At 35.5% G+C, this 26,249-nt stretch overlaps 1 protein-coding gene across 1 annotated transcript in view; it reads left to right on the forward strand.

The window, feature by feature from the left end:
- sorcs2 (sortilin-related VPS10 domain containing receptor 2) overlaps positions 1–26,249 on the forward strand; it is a 1,166,544-nt gene that overhangs the window by 633,376 nt on the left and 506,919 nt on the right. Inside the window, exon 3 of the mRNA XM_028801884.2 lies at positions 14,642–14,741. Coding sequence (XP_028657717.1) covers positions 14,642–14,741 — 100 coding nt within the window. The remainder of the gene's footprint in view (positions 1–14,641; positions 14,742–26,249) is intronic.

Below are 26,249 nucleotides of genomic sequence, written 5' to 3' on the forward strand. Positions count from 1 at the left end.
TTTTTTCATCTGATTTGAATGATTGTTGTTAATTCTTTTCTAACAACATTCCAGTGCCATTTATCTATTCAGTTTCCTTTAAGGTATTTCTGCTGTTGGTAGTGACACCTACTACCAATTATGTGGCTGTTGGTGGTGTGCAATGTCACACTTATGAATCGTATTTAAGATGCCACTACAGTATTGCCTGTGTTCCAGTTTCAGGATTTAAAAACTACTTGCTTCGCATGAATTTCAGTAATTTAGGGAAAGGAGTCTTAGAGGGAAGACACAGCACTTTTGGCAGTGAGTATAAAAGCATTAGTAGAACTATTGAGAGTATTTGGATCAGAATCACAGAAGCTGGGATTAAATATAAGCATAGCCAAAACAAAATGAATGAAGATTGGTGAACAAGAAGAAATGAACAGATTGGAATATACAGGTCAAGAGTTGGACGAGTACTATAGAGAGATTCACATATTTTGGAAATGAAATTGAGGTGAAAGGTGGCTGTGAGATGAACATGACAAAGAGAATAGGTTTAGTAGGAGCAGAATTTGTTAAGTTAGAAAGAGGCACAGAGACATCAAACAGTAGACAAAATTAACAGTCTACAATGCATTATTTGTGCCGGTAGCTTTTTATGGAGCTGAAAGCTAGACATTTACCTAAGCAATTAAGAGAAGAATGGACATGTTTGACCAAAAATACTTTACATAGGATATGGGAATTAGATGGCCAAGAACAATTTTGTAACAAGGATTTGAGAAAAAAAACTGGTCAAATGGAGTTGAGTGAAATGGGTGCATCAAGGTGATAAGGTGGGTGGGACATGTATGGGGCCTGGACTACTGAAGGACAACAAGAAGAAGGAGGACCAAGAAAGAGGTGCAAGGATATGATGATAAAGGAAGCAAGAGAGAAAGGAGCAAGGGGAAGAACCAGGAGGATATGGTACAGGATAGAGAGAAGTGGGAGAAGCTTTATAACAGACTCAGGAGGACTCAGTGTCAAAGACGATTGAACTATGGCTCACTAACTAAGTCTTCAACATTCATGAGTCTTGCTTTTTCATTTCAATTTACAAATTCTGTTCAATGTTCTGAACTTAGGCAAATCGATGATTGCTTGCCTAGGTACTGATCCTTGCTTGTTATTTAGACTACTCAAATAAAAGCTTTAACCGTTTAGAATATGTCAGTCGGCTGTACTCCACTTGGTATTAAAAATAAACCTTTCACAAGCCTGCATCCCTACTATATTTTGGTGTTATTTTTCATGCTTTTCTTATTGAGCTGTTTGTGCTGGCAGTTTGAATAGTAAGATAAAATTGTTGTCAGTAGATAAGTAAAACAGATTTTAAAAAATGGCCTTATACTATGGATCGATAGCTTCTTGCTGGTTTTTGAATATTTTATTTAATTCTACAATTTAGGTTTATACATTACATTAGAAAAAATATATTGTTTATGAGATACTGTCAAGTCATGATTAATGCCTAGACTTTATTCTTGCAAAAATTAAATAACAATAAAAAAAAGTTTCTAGCAGCAAGTAAATTGAATTTTTGCCTTAATAGAACTACTGTCATTTTGTCATTGTAATTGCATGAGGACAAGAGTTTTTTAAATCCTTCTGAAGTCTTAAAACCATTTCCTAATGCAACTTTTTTGCTAGGATGGTTCATATTTGTTCACATTTGTTTTTCTTTTTTATTACTATGCATTGCTATTTTGTTGCAGCGAAACACCCGGATGGTTTGCACATTTTATTGTTTCTTCACAGTTGACTCTTTTGGCCCCTTGCCAGGTGCTTTATGCGTTAATTAATAGCAGGAGAAATTCTGTACACATTAGCTTCTCGCTTCACCTTAGCACACTGTCATCATTAATAGACTTATGTGACAGATCTAAATATCTCCCACTTCCCATGGTAATTCTACACATTTGCTTCACAAGCTATTAATTGTGTTAATGCCGTTGCACTATAACATAATCCTGTCTTGCATTCATTGTTCATTCAGTCTGTTCATTTCAAAGACAGGCAGAGCACTTTTCTGGCCATTCTTAGAATTAACAGAATGAAACTTTGAAAAGGTATTGAGTAAAGCACATAGGGTGGACAATTATAATTGTTAATGAAATAGTTTAGTTTTAATGGAACATAGATCTGTCAAAGTATACAATAAAAATGTGACATCTGACTCTTAAAGTTACATTTTTATAACTAGATGTCACAAATGAATGCATGGCCTGCAAGCCTTGAGACATGCTCAATACGTTAAGGAGTGAAAAGTATATTAATTTTTTCAGAGTAAAGTGGCATTTAGCATGAGGGGTTATCCCAATTTTTGGAATGTAAAATGATACATTATAGCTACTTTTTTCATTTTGGTGCTTATACTTGCCTCATTACTTTCCTTACAATAATGATGTCAGACAGCAAAAAATGTGAAACAGCTGCAAATACAGTGATTATTAGAATCTAACAATTGCATACATGAATAAAATGACCCTTAATAGTTGGGTTTTATCCTATATTGAAGAACTACTATGTAGAGAAAATGGACCTTAAAACAATGTTGTAAGATATACTATTTTTTTGGAATACACATATTGTTGACAGTTCTCCCACACACATGCATCTGTTAGCTAGTTGCCTCTACTGTGTAAAAAGACCTTAACAAATATTTTCTTTGGTCTTAATAAGACCTACAAAGCACCACTGACAACCGACAAGAATTGGGGCTGCCTAAAGGGCATGTGTTAGCCACTTACCACTGCATAATACATTTCTCACTATAGCTTTGTTTGTGTTACATAGCAATAAGTGACTAAAGCATGCACTGTAGCAACCTTTTAAAGTCTTGTTCTGAATTATTACCCTGTTTTTTATTCTAAGAAAATATCACTTGAAATATCACTGTTGGTTTCAATATCAGGAGCTGTTAAAACCAGAAAGCATGGTGCTGATCGAGAGGAAGGTTGAGTTGTCCAGGAGTCACAGATCTTCATCCACAGATAGATAGATAGATAGATAGATAGATAGATAGATAGATAGATAGATAGATAGATAGATAGATAGATAGATAGATAGATAGATAGATAGATAGATAGATAGATAGATAGATAGATAGATAGATAGATAGATAGATAGATAGATAGATAGATAGATAGATAGATAGATAGATAGATAGATAGATAGATAGATAGATAGATAGATTTGGCTTTTTACAGAAGCTCTTTAAATAAATAAATATACACACACACTTTGGTCTGAACACAACCCAGAATAACTATAAAGCAAGAAAATTAAAAGGAGCCCCAGCAGTGTCTCTTGACACACTTCTGCTGAAAAATTTGTTGGCTATATTATAAAGTACTAATGTCAGTTACTTCAAAACTACTGAAGAAGCATACAAATATGTGACTTCTCTTGTCACCTCTACACCCCTCTGACATGACACCTGTGTAAATGATTATTTCTTTCACAACATTTACAAACTGACACAAGTGTGGATGTATGCATGAATGCGCCTTGCAATGGGTTTAAATCCCAGCTAAGGGTAATGGTCCTACTTTGCATCCAGTGTGCCATACATGGACTTAGACAGTCTTTGATTCTAGATTTGACTAAGTAGACATAGAAAATGGATGGATAGATTTTCTGCTGTCAATAACATGCTGAACAGAGCACATCTTATCAAAAGACACACCAAAATTGACAAATATAATTTTTTTCATTAAACACAGCAACATGCAGAATATTAAGTATCAGTGAACTATTAACATGTTATTTACTTGGTGGAGATTGAGTTTAGCTAAAATCGTAAGACCCTAAGAGGAACTAGCACAGGCACTGGATTAGAATGGCACATAAGATAGCATTTATCTTTATTTCAAGTAGTACTAGGGTGTTGTACCGTGTTAGCCATTATGAATGTAGAGAAAAGCCAAGCAAAATGACACCTTTTATTGGCTAACTAGAAAGATTACAATATGCAAGCTTTCGAGGCAACTCAGGCCCCTTCTTCAGGCAAGATGTGATTACATCTTGCCTGAAGAAGGGGCCTGAGTTGCCTCGAAAGCTTGCATATTGTAATCTTTCTAGTTAGCCAATAAAAGGTGTCATTTTGCTTGGCTTTTCTCTTTATTTCAAGAAATTATTTGATAAGGTACCATATGAGAGGCCAGTGATCACACTATAAGACAAAGTCTAGTATACTTATGGTGGTAAAATTAGCTTAAACACAGAAAGAAATGATTTATTGTCTAAGGAACATTTTCTGATTTAGGTGATGTTAAAAGTTGAGTCCCTTAGGGATCAATTCTGGGGGTGCTGCACTTTTTCATTTATAGAAATGATCTTAGTAAAAATCTAACTGACAAGCCTGTTACATGGCAGGTGACATTAAACTAAGTAGGGTGGCATATATATAATGAAGCCAGAAAGTCTATTGTAGATCAGCTTAGACAAAATTCAAACCTGGATAGATACAGCATGTAGCAGATAAGGTTTACTGTTCACATCCAGGTGTGCAGAAGCAATCGTGAAGCCTAATAGAACCCTGTGTTGAGCACATGATAAAGGAATTCATTCTTAAACAATCCAATACAACTAGTAGGCGTCATCTTGAATATTTTAAGTAGTTATGGTCTCCATATTACAAGACGGACAATAAAGCCCTAGAGAAAATTGAGAGACAAGCTATTATATTTATTCAGCGACTGTGAGTTATCATTTGTGAAAAACGATTAAAGCATTTGAATCTTTTCATTTCAAGCAAACATAGTTTAGAAGGAGACACAATAGATGTGCTCAAGATTATCAAGGGATCTAGGAATGAACCCTTCCACTTTTTAAAATAAGTTAATCCCCAAGAATATGTGGGCAGAGGTGGAAACTGGTTAAGGGTAAATTTCACACCGTAACTAGGATGTTTTACTTGACACAAAGAACCATAAATATATAGATTAATTATAAAGTTGTGCAGTAGATAACAGTAATTTGAGAACTTTCAAATCTTGATTTGGGAATAGTTTGTAAATGTGAAGCGAAAATTAATTGAATGGTCTATTCCATAAACAAAAAAAACTTTTCATTTTAGAATAGCATGCTGCATGGTTCATTTTGTAAGATGTTTGAACATTGGTATCAGACTGTAAAACGGTTCAGTTGGGATTACTTATCCAAATCACCTGGTGACACCGAGGCATTCTGGGAGACCAAGAAGAGAAAAATAGATATAACGTTGTCTAGAAGATATGATAACTACACACTATAGCAACAAATAAAACTGGATGAATGAAGACTGCATTCTCATAAGTTAGGTTCTAACAGTAGACATTTGAATATGTCTGTTGCCTATAAACTGAATATAAATATGCCTAAAAAAAAGGTGGTGGATGAAGAAGTGAAAAGCATTATACTTGCAGTTTTGCAATTAATGCTCAGTATTTAACTGTGTGCTAGTTATTGTGTACATTAGCACATTTTCCAATAAGTTTTGTAAGGATGATTGAATTATCTTAATACTTGAAACAGTGTCCTCTCATATGCACTTTGTAGAAGACGTTTGTCCTTAATTTATGTTTGGACATTTTTTGCAGCAGGGAACTTATAATAATAATTCTTTACATTTATATAGCATTTTTCTCACTGCTCAAAGTGCTCTCCACACAGGGAGGACCCGGGAAGAAAACCCACAATCTGCTTACTGCAAAGCAGCAGCACTACCACTGCGCCATCTGTGAGGATGGCTAAAAACTATGCTGCTGCTTTATGTTCAATACTGCCTTGATAGGCTATTGTCACCAACATTGAGCAGATATGGATTGATTTATGCGACATTACTTGTACACATTACCTGCCCATGTCACCAGGTGCACATTATAGAGTTTCATGTTGGAACTGTTCTTCTGCTCAGACTGAGAAAAGAGTACCAATAAAGACTATATGCTCTTATGACGGTTCCAAGCAAACCTTCAACCACTAAGTCCTCATTCCCATTTCATGGATAACTTGTAATTATTGCTTAATTGCATACTGACTTGTGCCTCTCAGGAAGAGCTGAATACATGATGCTTTCATGGACACCTTTAGGAAACATATTGAAATGCTTCTGGAGCCCCTACTAAAGTCAAATGGCAGAAAATACAACCAAAATGTAGAAATACTATTTTTAATTTTTTTAAGATTGAGAACAATAGAGATTTTCACATTTTGGAGACTATCAAAAAGCTTTAATATCTGCAGTGATTTTACTTATTCGGTAAAGCAAATAAACCTCTTCCTTGTGATCTGTATAAACGCATACTTGCCAATTACCTACAGATTACAAATTTGGTGTATGCAATCAGTACCACCTAAACTGCTGATTGCACTGCTTTCTTCCTCAAAATATGCTTGCTGATTTTTTAAATGAGATAATCTGATCTGTAATCTAATATGTAATTTATTCATTAACATTGAAAACTACGTTAACTGTCTTTAGTAGAGCTTTTCTTCTTAACAAGATCTGTATTCCACAAAGCCAAAGTAGATTTTAGTAATGCAAAGTAAACTCCGGCTAAGAAACAAATCCAGAAGAAAATTTAAATGGATTTTACTACTCTCAGTATTTCTGTGCCAAAATGACAAATTTATTACTATTATGGAATTATTCAAAGTTAAACTACTTCTTTGTTTTAATCATATCATTACTATATGTCACACCATTATACACTTAGATGTGTATTAAATGAGCTGTGCAACAATAAGTATATAAAGACTGCAGTTGCTGAAAAATTAAATGAGAACAAGAAACTATATTCAGATGATAATCACTTAATTAAAATACTTTTCCTCCATAGAAAGTTTTCCCACAGAATAATTAGCACTTTCAGCCAGGCGTGTTGCGAGCTAGTTATTAGGAGTAGATGAGACATTAAATGTCTTTTTTGCACAGCCTTTAAAAAATGACAAAACAAACAAAGGCTTTTTGCAAAGGGCATTGCACATTACACCTTTCTCTGTAAATACAAAGAAAAACTCATTTTACAAAGGAGTTTGCATATTGATTAGAAAGGCAGGCTGTGTTTTTTTATTCCATACTAATCAATTTAACCTTATCCAGAGGCAACATGGTGGAACAGTTCTTATCCGGCCTCACAACAAGCAGTGTCCATGTTTAGTTTGAAAATGCTTAATGTGGGTTTTGTTGACGTTTTCGGGGTTATTCCACATCCCACACATGAACATGTTAGGTTAAATTGTGCAACTGGTGGTGTGTCTTACGTGAAGAACTGTATCTCTAAGCAGGAATTTGCTCTGGGGATTCCATCCACATTTAGTTCCTGCTTTGTATCTAAAAATATGCTATAATGGAAAAAAAAAAACATAAAATGATGAACATCCCATAATGTTATATTTTTTGAGTTTACATTAAACATGTAAAATATTTTAAGTAAAGTATGCTCATCCATTTTCAAACCTATCCATCCACCCATTAGTGACGGTGCTTAATCCAGTTTAGGGACAAAGAGGTGTCTATTCTGGAAGCACTGGGCACAATGCAAAAGCCAACCAGTCTAGTCCACTGTAAGGCACCACCTGGCACACACCATTCTGAGTCAAATTGTTTCCACTCATTAACCTGTTATACATGCAGTAATTGTGGGACTAAAGAAGATGCCTCTCAAAAAATCCACACAGAGAGATAGTGTGAAAGCTGCCTACAGACAACAACCAATCCAGAATTTAAACCCAGACTCCTGAGGCTATGAAACCATTAAAACACCAGGCTGATCTTAAGCAAATTGTTCTTTATAATTCTGAAATGCTGACACTTTTATCACAGTAGACTCTTAAAATAGCCAAAAAACAAAAGCAAGCCCAAGACATTCTCTGAAAATGTGTTGAATGTATTTTGAGGTTTGAAAGCCTCCCTGCCGTCTGTCAATAAATTCTGCAGAGGAATAGATATCTTAATCCAGGTGATAAAAACAGAACATCACACACTCATAATAATTGCACCACATAACTTATAAGCAGTCCTTATCTTCTGTATGTTCTGTATCATCTGAGGTAGAATATTATCTTAGGCTCCTCTATGATCCAGTTCTGGCACTTTTCCCTGTTTTGCGGCTTACTAAGTTCTTTTGAAAGTCTACATGTTATACTAAAGAAAAATTGGAAAGCAGTCATGAAAATAAAAAGGTAAAATAAAACCGTATTCATCACTCCAAAAATGTTCCTATTTTTCATCACCTTTTCATTTATTTAATAGTGCATATTATTTCATAATGAGCAGAGTAATATTTTTTATAATTTGTAGCCATTTAAGATATTATAATTCACCAGGGTGAATCAAACAAAATCGTTATTGCAGATGTTCAAATGTAATTCTGCAAGAACACAGTTTTAATTATCTCAAACTTGAAAATTTTTCATACAATAGTTGAAATTGAATAGACTGTTTCATACACACGAACAATATTTTGATGTATTCATAAACAATTTTTTCATTCTTGTTTTTTCAATTGAGTGGCATTCAAAGCTTTAGGCAAATCTGTGGTATTTACTATATACACTCAGCTGAGATTTGTGTGAAAATTTTCCCCACATCCCAAAGTTATGTATGTATCTGGATAGTAAGTGTACAGATGAACTAAACTCTTGTCTAGAGCTTGTCCATTCCTATAATAATAATAATAATAATGTAATAATGTAACATTGGATACAAATGTTTCCTAAAAAGAAAATACTAAATTAGATAGATTCATGATATACAAAAGCATTAAATAGAATAAAAGACAATAATCCAGGGTAATACACTAAATTCAGTACTTAAAGAAAAGCCTAGCAAATAACCTCATTTGTGATGTAACATGCACAAATTATTCTCTGAGAGAGAGGAAGCCTGAAAGAGGAGGCAGAATGTCAGGTTATGTTAAAAGCCTTCCTGAACAGATGAGTTTTAAGTTGTTTTTTAAAAGAATAAATGGAGTCAGCTGATCTAATTAATTTAGGGAGGTCATTCCAAAGTCTGGGAGTTATACAGCCGAAGGCCCTGTCACTAACAGAGTGCAGGTTAGTGTTGGCCACAGCAAAATTGCCAGAATCTAGGAACCTTAGTTGGTGAACAGGAACATAGCAATGGAGAAGGTCACTGATGTAGTCCCGTGCAAGACCATTTAAAGCTTTGTGAGTTAATAATAGAATTTTATACTCAATCCTGTAAGACACAGGGAGTCAGTGAAGGTGAAGCAGGATGGGTGTGATGTGCTCACTGTTGATGGTTCATGTTAGGTCTCTTGCAGCTGAGTTTTGAATCAACCGGAGCAGTGATATAAGATTAGAAGCGGCACCTGCCAGTAGGGAGTTACAATAATCGATGCAAGATTTGATAAAAGCAAGGAGAAATTTCTCAGCATTAGAAAATGACAGAAATGAGTGAACATGGGATATGTTACCAAGGTGAAAATAGGAAAGTTACTTAATGTCGTTTATGTGGGTAGAATAAGAAAGGGAGGAATCAAAAATGACACAAAGATCCCTTGCATTAGAAGAAGGTCTAATGAGATCACCGTCAAGAATGACTGAGAAGGAGCTTGTTTTCTTAAATTGCACTTTAGTGCCAGTTTACAGGAGCTCAGTTTTGTTGCAATTTAATTTTAAAGAGTTCTGCCACATCCACGTTTTAATTTCAGTGAGGCAAGTTGTGAGCTGAGAAAGCCTAGGTAAAGTTTCACTTTTAATATTGAACTAGAGTTGATAATCTTCTTCATAAAATAATAACCCAGTCCATAGCTATGAATGATATGGTCAAGGGGAAGCATATAGACACAGAATAGCAAAGGGCTAAGGACAGAGCCCTGAGGAACCCCCTTCTGTGACTGGCACTGAACTGGACTTGCTTTTGCCAACACTAACAAACTCTTGCCTATCAATTAGATTGGACATAAACCACTGGAGGACAGTGCCAGAGATACCCAACATGTTCTCAGTTCTGGATAGTAGAATGTCATGTCTGACAGTGTCATATGGTGCATTAAGATCTTACAGAATAAATGTCTTGGTTTGTCAGGAGCCTGCAAATTATTGGTTAACCAAATCAGAGCAGTTTCACAGCGGTGCTGTGCCCTGAAGCCAGACTGAAAGGGTCCCATCAAATTATTAGAAGTTAAGTAATTGGTGAGTTGGGAGGCTACAACACGCTCAGAACTTTGACAGAAAAGGTACAGTAAGTGAGAAATAGGCCGAAAATTGTTAAGATTTTCAGTATCAAGACCAGACTTTATTTAAACACTGGAGACACAGAAGTGATTTTAAAAGTGTCTGCCACAAAGCCAGTGTCAAGGGATGCATTTATTATTGTTGTAGCAGTTGGGATAATGGCATGAAGGCAGGATTTAAGAAGTGTGGTGGGGATGTGGTCTAGTACAAAGGTAGTGGGACTAATCTTACAAACTAGGTCATTAACAAATGCAGATGTGACCTGTAAAACATTTTCAGGATAGAGAAGCTTTTATCTATGGCATCTCTGCATGATAACCACCTTTTTCCACCCTCTCAAATGTATGCAGTTTGTAATGTTTGGAAAACATTCTGGATTAAATCACTTAGAGATCTTTACATAGACGACGTCTTCACATCCTACGAACAATTACACTCCAAATATAACTTTCCAGCAACACATTTCTTTTACTACTTCCAAATTAGAAACTTTGCTAAACAAAACTTGCCCAATTTTCTTCACCTCCCACCTACTTCTATTCCGGAAAAAATATTGATCAGTCTTGAGGACTCAGACAACATCTCTGTAATATATAAAACTGTTTTACAGTACCTCCCTTTCAAAGATCCCAGAGTACAGTGGGAAAAGGATCTCTCACTCAGAATCTCAGAAAAGGAGTGGAAAGTATGCACAGAATTCACTCAAGCTCCATACCCGCAAAGCATACAATTATTCAACTTAAAATCATCTATCAAGCACATCTGTCTAATTTAAACATGTCCAAAATGTTTCCAGGGCAAGATCCAACCTGCGAACGCTGCAATCAAGTTCCAGCCTCACTGGGCCATATGTTTTGGGTGTGCACCAAATTAACATCATTTTGGATCAAAATTTTTAAAAGCCTCTCAGATAGCCTTGGAGTCACAATCTCTCCTAATCCACTAACAGCTGTGCTTGGTGTACTCCCAGATGGGCTTAAAGTGGAGAAGGACAAACAAACTGTAATTGCCTTTAATACACTACTAGCATGTAGGTTTATCTTCCTCAAGTGGAAGAATCCTAGCCCACCTATTTTAAGTCAGTGGGTAAGTGATGTTATATACTTTTTGAAATTGTAAAAAAAATAAAATTCTCACTTAGAGGATCTGTGCAAAACTTTTTAAAACCTGGCAGGATCTAATCAATAACTTTTTAGAATAAGCATTTAAATTGAGGAAGCAGGTTCTCGTCCCTTTTTATTTTATTTTAATTAATTAATTAATCAATTAATAAATAAATTAATTAATTAATATTAATTGATTGATTGATTGATTGACTTACTTATTTACTTATTTATGTATTTATTTATTATTCCTACTATTAAAGTTTTACTCTGTTGGCCTAGCTGTCTTTCTCATGGGTGAAGGTTGATTTAACTTGAACTTAGTTCTGTAAAATTTGACTTGCTTGTATGGAATGTTATTTGCTTTTAATAAAATCAATAAAATGTTAAAAAAAGAAAAATAGCTGGATGGAGTGGGTAGACACAGAAAGATATAAATGGATGATGAATTTATGTTAGTTGAATTATGTGCATCTTTAATTTTATTATGGAAAAAGTGAAGAAATTTTTCACAGACTTCAGTGGAGGAGGTAATTGGGCCAGATGCAGGTTGAGTAGTTTATTAACTACAGAGAAGAAAACATTTGGGTTATCATGGCTCTTTTCCTTTATTCTGTCATAATGTGTAATAAAAATAATAAAATAATAAAAATATTTTTTTCCTCAGCCGGAAAAGGGTGGAGTGCCCTCTCAGGGTTGGGAGCGAGATCCTGCCTCAAGTGGAGGAGTTCAAGTATCTCAGGGTCTTGTTCACGAGTGAGGGAAGAATGAAATGTGAGATCGACAGGCGGATTGGTGCGGCGTCCGCAGTGATGCGGGCTCTGCATCGGTCTGTCGTGGTGAAAAAGGAGCTGAGCCGTAAGGCAAAGCTCTCAATTTACCAGTCGATCTATGTTCCTACCCTCACCTATGGTCATGAGCTATGGGTAGTGACCGAAAGAACGAGATCGCGAATACAAGCGGCTGAAATGAGTTTCCTCCGCAGGGTGTCTGGGCTCTCCCTTAAAGATAGGGTGAGAAGCTCAGTCATCCGGGAGGGGCTCAGAGTAGAGCCACTGCTCCTCCACATCGAGAGGAGTCAGATGAGGTGGCTCGGGCATCTGATCAGGATGCCTCCTGGACGCCTCCCTGGTGAGGTGTTCCAGGCACATCCAACCGGGAGGAGGCCCCGGGGAAGACTCTGCTCAAGCTGCTGCCCCCGCGACCTGACCTCGGATAAGCAGAAGAGGATGGATGGATGGATAGATGGATGGATGGATGGATGTCATAATGTGTGTTCTTGGCTGCAGTTAGTGCATCCCTTTAAGCCCTTTGAGGGTCAGAGAAACCCTGGATGTGCACCATGAAGCCAGTGTTACGTGACATTCTCTCAAGGTGTCAGTCAGCTGCGTTCATAGACTGTAATTTTGAATTACCATGAAGCTGAGCACTTTAAGGAAGCCTCTGTATGCTTTAAACGAGCTATTTTATCTAGTGCTGAAAGAAGGGCTGTATTATAGTGGTCAACAAGATTGATGAAATAGGTGAAGACAGAAAAAGATTAGATATGGAACTAGGAAGGATAGAAGGACTGATATTTTTAAGGTTTCTGGAAAAAATCGACATTTACAGGTAAGAGGAGGGAGAGGTAATAAGACAGCAAAAAGTAATGCTTTATGATCAGAGAGTCCCAAATCACGCTGTAAGTGTTGCCGACAGATAATCCAGATGTGTAGATCAGGTTCAATATATGACCACCAGAATGAGTAGAAAAATCAACATGTTGCACCAAGTCAAAACAGTCCAGTAAGGACAGGAATTCATTTCTCAGCTTACATGTAGTAATGTCAATATTTATATTGCCAAGAAGAATGACTCTCTGCAAGAGGGAATTTAAGTGGGTTAATAATTCAGTCAGATAAGATAAAAAAGACCTGGGGGAAGATAGAGAACAATGAGCAAGACAGGACCTGATTTTGTTATTAGCTTAATAGCTAGATACTTTAAAGACAATGGGCAGTCAATTGGGATTCTTTTGATATTTAGTTCCACTCTAACAATTACTGCGACTCCACCACCTTGTTTTGAGCTGTGAGGCTCTGCAAGGTAAATGTATTCGGATGGTGTTGCCTCCATTAGAGATTTAAAATCATTTGGTTTTTGTCAGGTTTCTGTTAAGAGTTGCTTGTCAAGGTTGGTGTCTGTAATGAATTCTGCTAGCGCCAGTGTTTTGCCATTAAGAGATCTTGAGTTAAACAATGAAATATTAGCTGACAAGGATTCATTTGAACATATCAATGATCAGAGTTTATTTTAATAAACTGCAAATTTGGCACACTCACACTCCTATTTCCAAAGCCATGAATAGGGCGACATATTCCTGAACAAATGCTGGTGTTGAACTTTTCATTTGCCGCCCAGTAGTGGCGGCAACTTAACCCGCAATGTAGGACATCCCAGGTTGCCCATTTGCTCTGGACAAACTGTTTAATATGAAGGAGTTTGTCATGGAGGTATTTTAGCATAGTATAGAGCAATACTTATCTGATAATAGCAGAGAATCAGCACAGCAGAGAAGGTGAGACAGGTGGGGTGTTGCAGATGAGCAGCAATAGCAGCAGCAGAAGAAGCATTGTAGGAGATATTACAAGATTCACATGAAGATACCAGAATTCGGATACCACATATATATAATGCTGAGTATTACAGGTGTAACTGCCCCAGTGCTGTAAGCCAAGTGGGTGTAAACTCAGAAGTAATCGAGAGCAATCCAGTATATCCATTATAATCAAGAAGACAGACCATCCCTGACTCCTAGATCACCATGGTGCAATGAAACGTTGATAATACTCATCCTGTAAACCACAGAAAGATTCAGTTGTCCCCACGGCTGTGAACCCAGTCAAGGCAAAGTCCATAAAGTTTATAAAAACAAATACAAATCAGTACAGTTTGAGTCAGATGCATCCATGAACTATATATACATGAGTTTAATGAAAAGTGTTTAATGAAAAGTGTTGTTAACAGGGAGGAGCGGTAGAAAAAAATGACAGATGTTGATTTCAGTGACTTTAATTGCATCTCCTTATATTGAGATTTGACAACATGTTTTACTGCACTGACAGTAATACATAACAAGACTGCTTGTTGAGTTTTCAACCTTGAATCAAATTGTCAGCCAGGGCAGCCACTTAACCTGCTTATGCTCCATTTTGCAAAAATATATGCAGACAAATGTTCCTCATTCTAATTTCTATTCTTTGTATAAAGGTGTCAGTCAGGTATACTGTTTAATAATGAGACTAAAGTAACTCTCCCATTTTCCCATAAAATACCTAACAAATGCAATTTTTTCTTTTTAGATCTACAGACTATGGGACAACATATGCCAAACTGAACTTGATGCCTGGTACAACAATTGTTGTCACTAATTTTTACATCTGTCCTTCAAACAAGAAAAAGGTAGGACTGATAGATTTTTACTTACATCTTTATAGTACCATGAAGGTGATTGGTGGGATGAAACAGATTTTGAGTGCTTTTTGCAAGAAAGAAAGTGTATTGTACACACTGATCTTGTGTATTTGATTATTTTTTTATTAACTGTGTATATAACTGGCAAGATTTAGAAAGGTAGAATTATCCATTATGTAAAATGAGAGTAAGTCATAATGAAAGATTTCGAGTTATGTTTCATTTAATTAGGCTTTGATATCTTTATGCCGGTATAATGACCTTAGACTTGTATTTTAATCTCTTGACGTACAGTCCTTTATGTGTATTGAGACTTTTTTTTTTGCTTCTATTGTTTAATGCTTAAGTTTATTTTTTAGTTGTACACTAGCATTCCCCAAATATGATTTCAAAACATAACTATACATTTTTCTTTACACTCATCTGACCAAGTGACATGCTGTAGCCACCGACAGAAATGGTTTGATCAGTGATGTATGGCCAGAAAGCATACTCAAAGAGAACTGCAGCCATTTCAAAAGAAATGGGTCATTTGATGGAATAAGAAGAATCTGTCTTATGGATACAGATTCATTAAGATTGTGGATGTTCATTCTGCCTCATTTAGACTTCCATTCACTTTCAGCTAGTCAGTTTTAAAGATAATCTGTTACATCATGACCTAATGTTGAACAGCAGAAACTCTATAAAATTAGATTAGTTGAGCCCTACCCAAATACAGTCTAACTGTAGTCCACAATATCTATGATGTTGCCTACAAACATTGCTTACAACATGCCCAATCAGTGACATCATTCACAACACATTCATTCCATGACATCACTTGCACAATGCCAGCTGTAAGCATGGCATTACATAATCTACTCACAGTAATATGTAATTTAGTGAAATTTATAAAAATCTTGCCAACATTTTCATTTGTAACTCTTACTATCTCTCTGTCTCCATTCTGTTGGTATTTCTTTTCTACTTAATAAATTAACAGGTATTAATTCAGCTTTTGATAATGGTGACACAATGGAGTGTATCGTGAGTGAGATGAGCACCAGACACATTGTCCTTAACATGCAATGGGTGTGTCAGGAGTGAGGTTGGTGGATGGAGACTATAGTTAGACTCTTTTACCCTCCATGCCAATGTATCAATATGTCATATAGCCTATACTGTAAGATGGACTCCCCGGATATATATCTGGTCCTTTTTCATTGTTGTCAGAACAAATAAATAATGTATTGTTTATTGTTTGTGTTTTTGTATTGGGTAGTCCATTCAGATCTTCAGGTCATCTGAGTAATATGAAGAGTGCTATATTAGGAAAAAATAATCGTGTTGTTGTGCTACTAGGCCCTGAGAATCAGGTTCTGAGTTCAAGGTTTCTGTAAAAAAATACCTGTAGTGCATTTTTACTTTGCTGTATAAATAGCAAAAGTTTATGTGTCTCATGAAAATTTGCTTAAGCATCTATGACAAAAGGTTAAAATACAGTTTTATTTTAATCAACCCATACACTGCATGCAGTAATAATAAATGCCGCAAATCCTTGTCTTTGGTTCTCCTACTTATAGGATTTTTGTAATATAACCTTAGATAAATTAATTATGCTCTCTTTTGATGCACTCTTCATGATACTGGTTTAGGAACTTTTTTTGTCTGTGCTTTTCTTTGAAACTCAGTGTGGTGACTGGAAAATCTGATCTCCTGCATTCTTTGCCTTGGGCTGTTTTGAGAGCCTCATTAGACATCCACTTGTCCTCCTTTTCTTTTCTGGAGACTAGGACATGCTTTTCTGCAGCTTCTATATTGATATCATTTATTTCTTCCGTAAGTTCTTCAGGTTTCCTATCAATCATATCAAGATCATTGAATCTGCTCTTTACCTTCACATCAAAATCAAATGAAATGTGGCTGACATATTGCACTGGCCTGATTTTTCTTTTCCGCTTAATTTGAAATGTGGATGGTGAAAGCTTACAGCCTTGTCTTTAGCAGACTAAACTGAAGTATTCATGTTTGTCTGTGTGATGGGTATGATCCTGCTGTTGCCCATTTGATGTCAAAGTTAAATGTTTTATTTCAGGATGTAGAAAGGATGTATTAGATCAATGGAAGAAATTTTCCTTACTAGAATTCCATTAATGTGTTTTAATTATTTTTGCGGTTTAATTTCTCAAAAGCAACAAGTTCTTTATCTCCAAATATTGTGTTTAAAACTATTTGTAATAAAAATGACTTTTTAGCAGTCAATCAGGTTTTTAAGTCAGGGTCAGATATCTTTGTTTTATTTGTGGACAACTGCTTTAGTGAATTTCTTTATGATGACCTTTTGTCGATCAGACTCTAATGACAATCATCCAGTTATTCTTTGGATTACAGCCAGTGGCTTAAGTGCAAAAATTAGTGTACTCCTTGAAATGTTCGAAATAAGAGGTTAAGAAAGATCGGTAATGTTTAACCATAATCATTTTTTTGACAATTTCAATTTTTTCTTCAGTCCTTATACTTACATTGTATGTTTTACTGACATATGATTTCAGCTATTTTAGGTCATCCATTTGCATCTGGTTACCTAATTTCTGTTTTAATTCAATATGATTGTTACCTCCAGAGTTCTTTACTCTCTGCAGTAGCCCACTGGTTATCTTTCAGTCTGAGAGACTAATTTTCTGGTTCCGCATCATGAGAAGACTAAATTTGGGTGTTTAATGCATTTCGATAAGTCTAACAAATAAGATTAAATGCTAATTAAAGTGTTCAATTTGCTAAGCAATTATTCAGTCAAGGCTATTCAATTCAGTTTAGTTTATATTATTTTTGTACAGTGTTCCTTACCGAGTATATTTACAGATATGATGCACTAATAATTGATTATTAAACTGCACAGCATTCACATACATACACATACAAAGAAGTTAAATGAACAGTAAAACAAAAATTAACATACATTTTAACAATATAAAATCCCATTAATATTATAATTCTAATATGATCAGTTAACAAAGAAGAGGAAGAAAAAAGGCACCAGTCAGCAGCATTCCTGTAGAAAATAAACCTCTAGAGCAGTTGGCATTCCATTCCTAGTCTTTTGAGACCCTGCAGTTGCAGGTTTTTATTCCAAACAGTTTCATATTAAGTCATTTTACCTCTTATTATTCTCATTCAATTTGATGGTCATTTTTTCTTTGCTAATTCTGCATTTAGAAAATAGCAGTATTGTGAAATTTACATTTGTAAGGAATTTAGAAATATATTTTGGCTTTATTTTACGTTTTCAACTTTCTTCTTTCATTTCCCTATTATTTCATCTTTTTAGGTGGCATGCGCTCCCATAAATGTATCCTAATAATGGAAATGAACAATGACTGGAGTAGACACCATGACAAATGACAGTAAATTATTAAAGGCTTGATGTCAAATATTTCAAAACTAGGTTTGCTAAATTTTATTGTAAGATAACAAGCATTTATATGTGCAACATGAAGATAATTTAATTTTTTTTTTATTTTTGTTTTTTAAATTTTCATCATAACTATCTTTATAATTTGATTTCTGCTTTTCCATTTGTTCTGGCTGTTTAAGCTATCATTTCCAATCATCAAATTAGTCAGTATGATAGTAAAGTAGCAGTACCCTTTCAGAATTCAGTGTTATTTGCTATGGGTGTCACTTTTTTTGGATGTCCACTACCAGTAATAACAAAGTTGTTATTTTGATGATCCACTTCAACTTCTTATCAATTGGACATCAGAATGCTCAGCAATGGCTGACTGCTTGGAAGAAATGAGTTCATCCACTTTGAACGATAAAACAAAACCTGACTGAATGTTTAATCTAGTGTAAAAATGTTTTAATGTATGATGTTAGTATGGTCATGCTGAAGATCAATAAGGCATGAGTGGTACTAATGGTAGGAGTGCAGGTATTCATGCATGGAAGGTGTCTCATTTGAAAGATGAATTCAGGGGAGTTAGAGAAACACATTATTATTTTCGGGAGGATGCAGAAAATCAGGTTTAGTAGTAATGTTTTCTTCAGTTACGTTACACCATCTTACATGCATGTCCTGTTTCATTTCATCTGCCTCCTGGACAGCACATACAACCAAGCAGTAGCAGCCAGAACCAAATATGTAAAACAAATTAGAAAGTAACTTGTAGCCTACTTCTTTATCTTTTCTGTTTGTAGAGTGAACATGCTATTCATAGGTTTATAGGGTTATTATCATCATGTACTGAGTACAGTAAAATTCTTACTTGCATGTGACAAATAACATGCAACACGTCACCGTAAATAGTAACAACAACAACAGCAACAACATTTATTTATATAGCACATTTTCTTACAAATAATGTAGGTCAAAGTGCTTTACATGATGAAGAAAAGAAAAATAAAAGACAAGGTAAGAATTAAAATAAGACAACATTAATTAACATAGAGAAAGAGTAAAAAAAGCTCCAGATGGCTGGAGCGAAAAAAATAAAATATGTAGGGGTTCCAGACCATGTGATCACCCAGCCCCCTCTGGGCATTCTACTTAACATAAATGAAACAGTCCTCTTTGTATTTAGGGTTCCCACTTGAAGGACTTGATGATGATGGTCATGCAGACTTCTGGCTTTTAATCCATCAATGTAGGAACATCATGATGCTTTGATTAGGTGGTGGTGGCACAGTATAACTTACCTTGAAACTTCAGCTAAGGAATTTAGACTAGAAGAGAGGGCCTTGTTTTTTGACAGCTTATATGATACAAATTTATATAAGTATAACAACACAACAATAAATGTACTACAATAAATGAGTTTAAACAATGAATGACAATACGTTATTTATCAGTGCACAAAGCTGCCTACAGAACAAATACAAGAGAAGTCATTTCTATTTGCTTCAAGTCTTTTGGGATTTATGATGTACAAGTAAAAGTCTAAACCTATGAAAAAAGTAATTTATTGTATATGTCTGTGTTCCTATGGGTCAGGCTACTGTATAAAACCCATAGGATTTTGCAAACAGACAGGAGTAAGTGTGGAAATACAGAATGAGATCAAAACCAAACTTGTCAACAACAAATGTGGAAACTTACATTTTAGGTTTGCATTATAATTTCATTGTCTTCCCATTTAATAATTAAACTCTCAATAATTATTTACTGGTTTTAATGTCTTTTCATGGTAGAAATAACCTACCATATTTTAAAATGGAAGTTTGAATGTGCCAATGTTTCAGTAGTCAGCTGAGTAAGAGAGGCAATTGGGAGGAACAGTGTGCACTGAAATTCAGTTTGGCGATTTACCATGGGCTCACTTAAAAGCATTTGTTCAAATGAAGATTGCTTTGAAGTCCATGGCTCAGAGGCATGCACTGGCTGCTTTCTCTGAAGTGTAAATGTACTAACCCAAAGACTGCAAAGGTCACAGTAAGCAAAAGCCTCAGCTGTGCCTCTGAGGCCAGGATATGCAATTCAGTCTGGAAAATCAACACTTAGTTGTGATTCTTAAACAATTTATCAGTGTAAGGCACCATTTTTTTGTCAAATGTGGCTGAGTACTAAGCAGTTGCTGTGTCATCCATCTTCTGGCTTCACAAAAAGAATACAAATAGGCATGAACATTGAGTGTTACACATTTTCTCTAAGCATTTAAACAGTGCTCTCAATACCGCCTATAGGTGGTGCCCAAGAAATGCAATCGTAAAAATTTACAAATTTTATATCATTTACCCACCTTCTATTTCTCTCCAAACAGATCTTCTGGATGCTACAATGAGATAACCTTGAATGTCTCTCTCTCTCTCTCTCTCTCTGTCTTGCTCTCTAATTTATTTAATACATTGCTTCACTAACCCTCCCCTGTTGATTACCTATCAGCAACATTCACAAGGCTTTATGCTCCTTTACAGCCTCTGTCATTCAACTGTTAGTTTGGGTTCTAGCACTGTCTTGATTAAAATATTGCAACTCCCTATTGGCAGATTTCCCAGCTATTACTGTCCAAGTTCTCCAAGTAATCAACACTACTTCAGAATATGGACATTCACTGTCTTTCTACACTCAAATAACTCATCTATGGTGCTCTATCCAGTGGTTTCCTTTTGCTTCTAGACAGATGAAGCTCTCTACTTCTCTGATCTCTTATGAATATCTAAGGCTTATTCTAACTCTATCAATTCTAAACTAATGGTAACTTTTATGTTGCCAGCTTTTTTATGTGTCGACTAGTTTGCAAGAGGTGCTCAACCTAAGATTGTGTTTTCTTACTTGGTAACTGAAACTTCCTTGTCAGCCATTGAAATTGCTGGATGTATATTTTGGTTTTTGAAAGTCAGCTTAGGTAAAGGTGTTTTCTAAATAATAATTAAAGGCTGAGTGACATAATACAACTGAGACAGCTGGTGAGAGAACTGCATGGTAAGCCATATCAGGACAGCTGCTTTGCTTTCCCAAAAACCATCATGCTGCTTTTTCCTTCACCAGAGAACTGTCATGTTCTAATTTCCCTTCATATTCAGCTCTATGGCACCACCCTGCCGTTTTGAAGGATTGTCTTTCTCAAATAAAAAAGTGGTTTTCCCATTTCAGGCAGGATGAAGATATGCTTAAGATTACCTCAAGTTAAAAGTTAATTGTGTTTAAAATATCAGTTTATTTTTGATAAACCTGTTAAAGCCAAAGTATGCAATATTTCCAATTCTCTGTAGAGTCTTGACATGGCTTATATATTTTGCACACAATATATCTCTATTGGAGTACACCACCTATCAATCACTGCACAGTACATTTCACCATATAGACAATCAAAAGCATCTCTTTTTTGCAAAAAGTGATTGTAAAAACAAGGATAGTTGAAGGTTTTTATTCAAAGTTACTAGAAGATATCCCTTAACATTGACACAAATTCCTGTCAATTGAATTTTTGCATGGTTACTTTAATAACGACAAGAACAAAATCCACTTAACTAAAACTGCATAGTTTCCCCTACCTTTTATAAATTCCATTTCCCATGGGAACACCTGTACCCATTCACTGGTTCTACCCATGTTGGAAGTATCCAGGAACATAAAAATAAAACGTGTTGTAGATACTTCAATGGGTCTCATTAGACTCAAGTCCTCCTCCTTCAAGAAGGTGGCTTGCCCCCATGCCTCCTTTCTAGCCCTTCCTTCCATTAAACTTTCTTATCCTTTTGGTCTAAAGTGGTTGTCCATTGCTTCCTTTTCCATACCCACCCTTGTGGTGTCCTTTTCCTAGATCGGGGTGGGCAATGTTGGACCACAGTGGCTTCAGGCTGCTTAATTAGAAACCAATCCTTGTCAATCTCAGACTGTATTTAATTTTATGGCTTGTTAGTCTGCAATGGTAGGTTCTTATATTGTAGATTTTTGTCCTTTCTAAGGATATCATCAAAATGATTTGAAGTCTAAAACAGATCATTTTCAGTCTGTCGCAGTCTTCCCTTAAGTGTATTATTAAACCAAATAGTGCATGATGAATCCACACATGTATATCTGGAATGAAGTTAAGTGGAGAACTGCTGGCTCCTTTGTTATTTGCATCTTATTACTAAAAAGAAGCCATTGAAAACAATGAACGCAGCTGTTTAAGACTGAAATAACCAATTAAGGGCGGGGAACCTTAACAAGAGAGTCAACTAAAATGAAGCATCAAAATGTCACTTGAGAAGTAACTTTTTCATCAACAAATCTGACTTCTCGTTACGAAACTGGGTTGGATCAAAACCCTACAACCACTGTGGCCCTCCTGGACCAACATTGTCCACCCCTGTCTTAGATCCTCAAGCTGAATGTTCTCATTGTTGTTTTGTTTATGTGTTCTTCACTCACTCTTCTGTCCCTTTCAGATTCACAACTCCTTTTGATTCCACATCTTTCTCATCTCTTTTTTTTTTAGAATTGTATTGCCTCTTGTGCTTAATCATACACAGTCTGTTTACAATTTTTCATATTTCATCTTCTTCTCAACCATCACTCATTTATTGACTCAGCAGTTTATTTAGTCTGGTAAAATTTTCCATCTCATGTTACGTCACTTATATTCTGTTCAGCTCAACTTTTTAATTGGGTATTGTCAGGTCAAATCTCTTTTTGCCTCCTAATTCCTTGCACAAGACATTTGACCAAAGCTTTTGTAATTACCTTACACTTGAAGCAGTTTGGTAAGATTCTGGCTGGTGTTGCAGTCTTTGTTGTTTGTGTATTATTTAACTCTCCTTTTTTCCCATCATTGTAGCCTTTGAAGCTATTCCAGTTGTTTAATGTAATTACTAATCCGTCATATTAATGAATTTTAATAGGTTTAATACATAACCACATTCGTCAAATTTTTGACTCTTGCTTGTCCTTCCACTAAGCTGTGAGGATTCAGTTTAGAGTGTTTATATAAATACTTTGTGAAAGCTTCCACAGCTTTCCCATTGAATAATACAGTCTAACTGAATAAAAAGGCAGGATTTTCATTTTAAAAGAGAATAGAGAAAGAGTGTATTAGACTGTTCTGCGTATAACACAATTTCCCAATTGACTCATAACTATAACTGAATGGCATCCATTGACTACTTCTGTCAAGTTCTAGGAAATTTATAACAAGTATAAGAATCACAGAAAAATCCCAAAAACCTAAAAAAAATCCTTGACAGCTAAGCTCTTTGTTCTGCAGACGAAAAGAAAAGCCATCCCAGAAAGTACACTTCTGTGTATCCTTGGAGGCAAACGCTGTCACTCATTGTCAAAACACATTTCTTCTTCGAGCCTCTTTCCCAAATGTTCCACGCTTAGTGATTTAAAGGTGACCTGACTTTTATACCTCTGTTGAGTCAACAATGAGTCTGTCAACCTGAAACTCTAAAAACCTTGCAGCAAAATCTGACAATATTGCAGGTATACCTGATTTATTTTCCGATTAAGCAAAATATTTGAAAACAACTGCTATTGCTCTGCAGGAATGTTCGCCTAACTCATGAGGTGTAATATCAAATGTGAACTTCATGCTAATGTACTAAATTATTGATAATTGTTTTAGGAAGCAGAGCCACTTTGACGTCAGTCAATATATATTGCAAATAAATATTTTGAAATTGCACCTTTGATTTCAGTTATCCAGGTCAGTAAATATTTGCCCCAAACTACCATTTGATTGTGCAACTAGCAGAAGGGAAAATACACCATTGAGTTAGTCGATGAATATTTAGAAGCTATACACTGTTCATATACCTATACCTTGGCATAACTACCAATACGTCAAGCAGAATAAATACAAGGAGTTGGCAACACAATGCCGCTGTTGATTAAATTTAAGTATAAGAAAGATATAAACTGTTTTTAATTATTATCATCTACTGTATGAACACCTATGTAAAGTGCTATCATTTTATAGCCCGGGTTTCTTTTGCTGTATTTTTGGTATTTTGAAACATATAGCATTAATTTGCTATATTTTGACTTGCACAGGCCCAATTTAACCACCATAAAGCACTTGTAATTAAACACTTACCCAAAGCCTGAGCTGTCATTGTGTCACAATGCTTTCTGATTAAATGTTCTAATATTATCGTATGGTAAAACTAGCATTGTCCATAAATATGCATTCACACTTAGAATATATTGTGTGGCAAAAAAAGAAAATTCTCAGTTTCACAAGTATTTTGGCAGCAGTAACAATTCAACAGGGTTGTGCATTTTAATTCATCTGTTCATTTTAAGAATTCTGAGGAGCTAGAGCCTATTTAAACCATGTAAGGATTAAGACAATAATGTGATATAAAGCCAGTGCATCACAAGCACCTACTGTAAACAGTGAGGCTTTTGTTTTATGCATAAGTAAACAAAGGTGTTTATTTTTGCTATTTTGCTTTTGTCCTTAAGTGTCACCTGATTAATGATTCACAGTTTTGTGTGAGAAACTAATACTAGTATATATGTAACATCTATAGAAGAAGTAAAGAAAACACTAAATATGTTGTTGAAGTGGCTTTTGAAAACCGTGCTTTCCAAAAATACTAACTTCCTGAAAATTTGCTTCTATGTGTGGAATGAAATCTGGCTCGTTTTCTAGTCTGTAGTTGATTACATAACATTCTCAAATATGCTTAATCAAATGCACGTTTTCAGGGATTGAACCTGTCTTGGTAGCACCAGAGCATGGCAACAAACAGCTTTGGATGGAGCACTAGTCCATCATTGAGCCCTTTCACACACACAACCACATCCATGTCAGATCGATTTAAATGACCCGTTAACCTGACTTGTATGTTGTAAAAAAGATCACAACATAAATGGGGTCCCAAGTTGGAAAATTACATTTATTCCAGTTGTTGGATGTAGGATTAAGAAGAAAGTACTTCTGGACATGTACCAGTATATCCTTCAACAGACTTCAGCAGAAATATTAGACTTAAATTCAAGATATGAGACCTGTGGCCACTCAGTCAGACAAGGACCACACAGCAGTCCAGTCCTTGTACTATCAATATCCAACACCTCATCAGTGATGTTGACCCATCCGTTATAGATCATAAATGTCAAAAATTAGTGGGTTTATATGTACAAGGGTCTGGAATAAGGTGAAGGATAAGGCAGCGATTGTATATGGTTAGCAGTCCTCTTCTGGGACCAGTAGTTGTAGTTTTGAGGTAAAATACAGAGAAGCACATGATTCCCTGTGTACACACATAATTACTCCTTAGTGTAATGTTTGATTTAATCCTGGTAATAACTGAATTAAGGTTGGAACTTGGACAATACCCCTAGAGATGTGGGTGAGAAAACAGTATTAGCAAAAATACCCACACAGACATTGGGACAATGTGTGGGATTCGATCACTGGACACTGGAGCCGTGAAGCAGCAGCACATTAGTAGAATAAAATCTCCATATAATAGACTGTCTTTAGACTGAAGAATTCCTTTCAGTGTTTTAAAAGTTCTACAAAGTTTTTATTGTACTCACTAATTAGATCATGTTTATGAGTAAATTTCCATTAAAAAGTTTAAATCAATAGTAGTCTTAATTTTTTTAAACAAAATAATGTCCCAGAACAAAAGATCTTACAAAACACTAATACAGTAAATTTTCACAGCCATGTAACTTCATTTATACTAATAATATTTCATGTATTGTAATGCAGGATAATGTATTATATCACATAGTTTCAGTATCTACATATCATTGGCAAATTAATATATCTTAGCACTAGCCTTATACTGATTTGTTTTGAATTTAAAATCCTTGCTGCCAAGAAAATTATACTTCAGATGACTCAGTGTTTGCCTTTGTTTGTACTTAAGCACTCCTGCTACTGTGGGCAATTAGGAGCAGCTCCTCTCTTTTCATTATGAGTTTAGGTGACAAAGTGACATCAATTTAGCACAGAGAAATGCTGAAGGACACAGACCTTTTAATACTTGGTAAATATTTTTATACTTTTGTCATCTCATAAACCTCTTTAACTCACGCTTGTGTAGAAAGTGGAAGTGCTATCTCTGGCA

Source organism: Erpetoichthys calabaricus, chromosome 5 (assembly GCF_900747795.2).
Source record: "Erpetoichthys calabaricus chromosome 5, fErpCal1.3, whole genome shotgun sequence".
Taxonomy (NCBI): domain Eukaryota; kingdom Metazoa; phylum Chordata; class Cladistia; order Polypteriformes; family Polypteridae; genus Erpetoichthys; species Erpetoichthys calabaricus.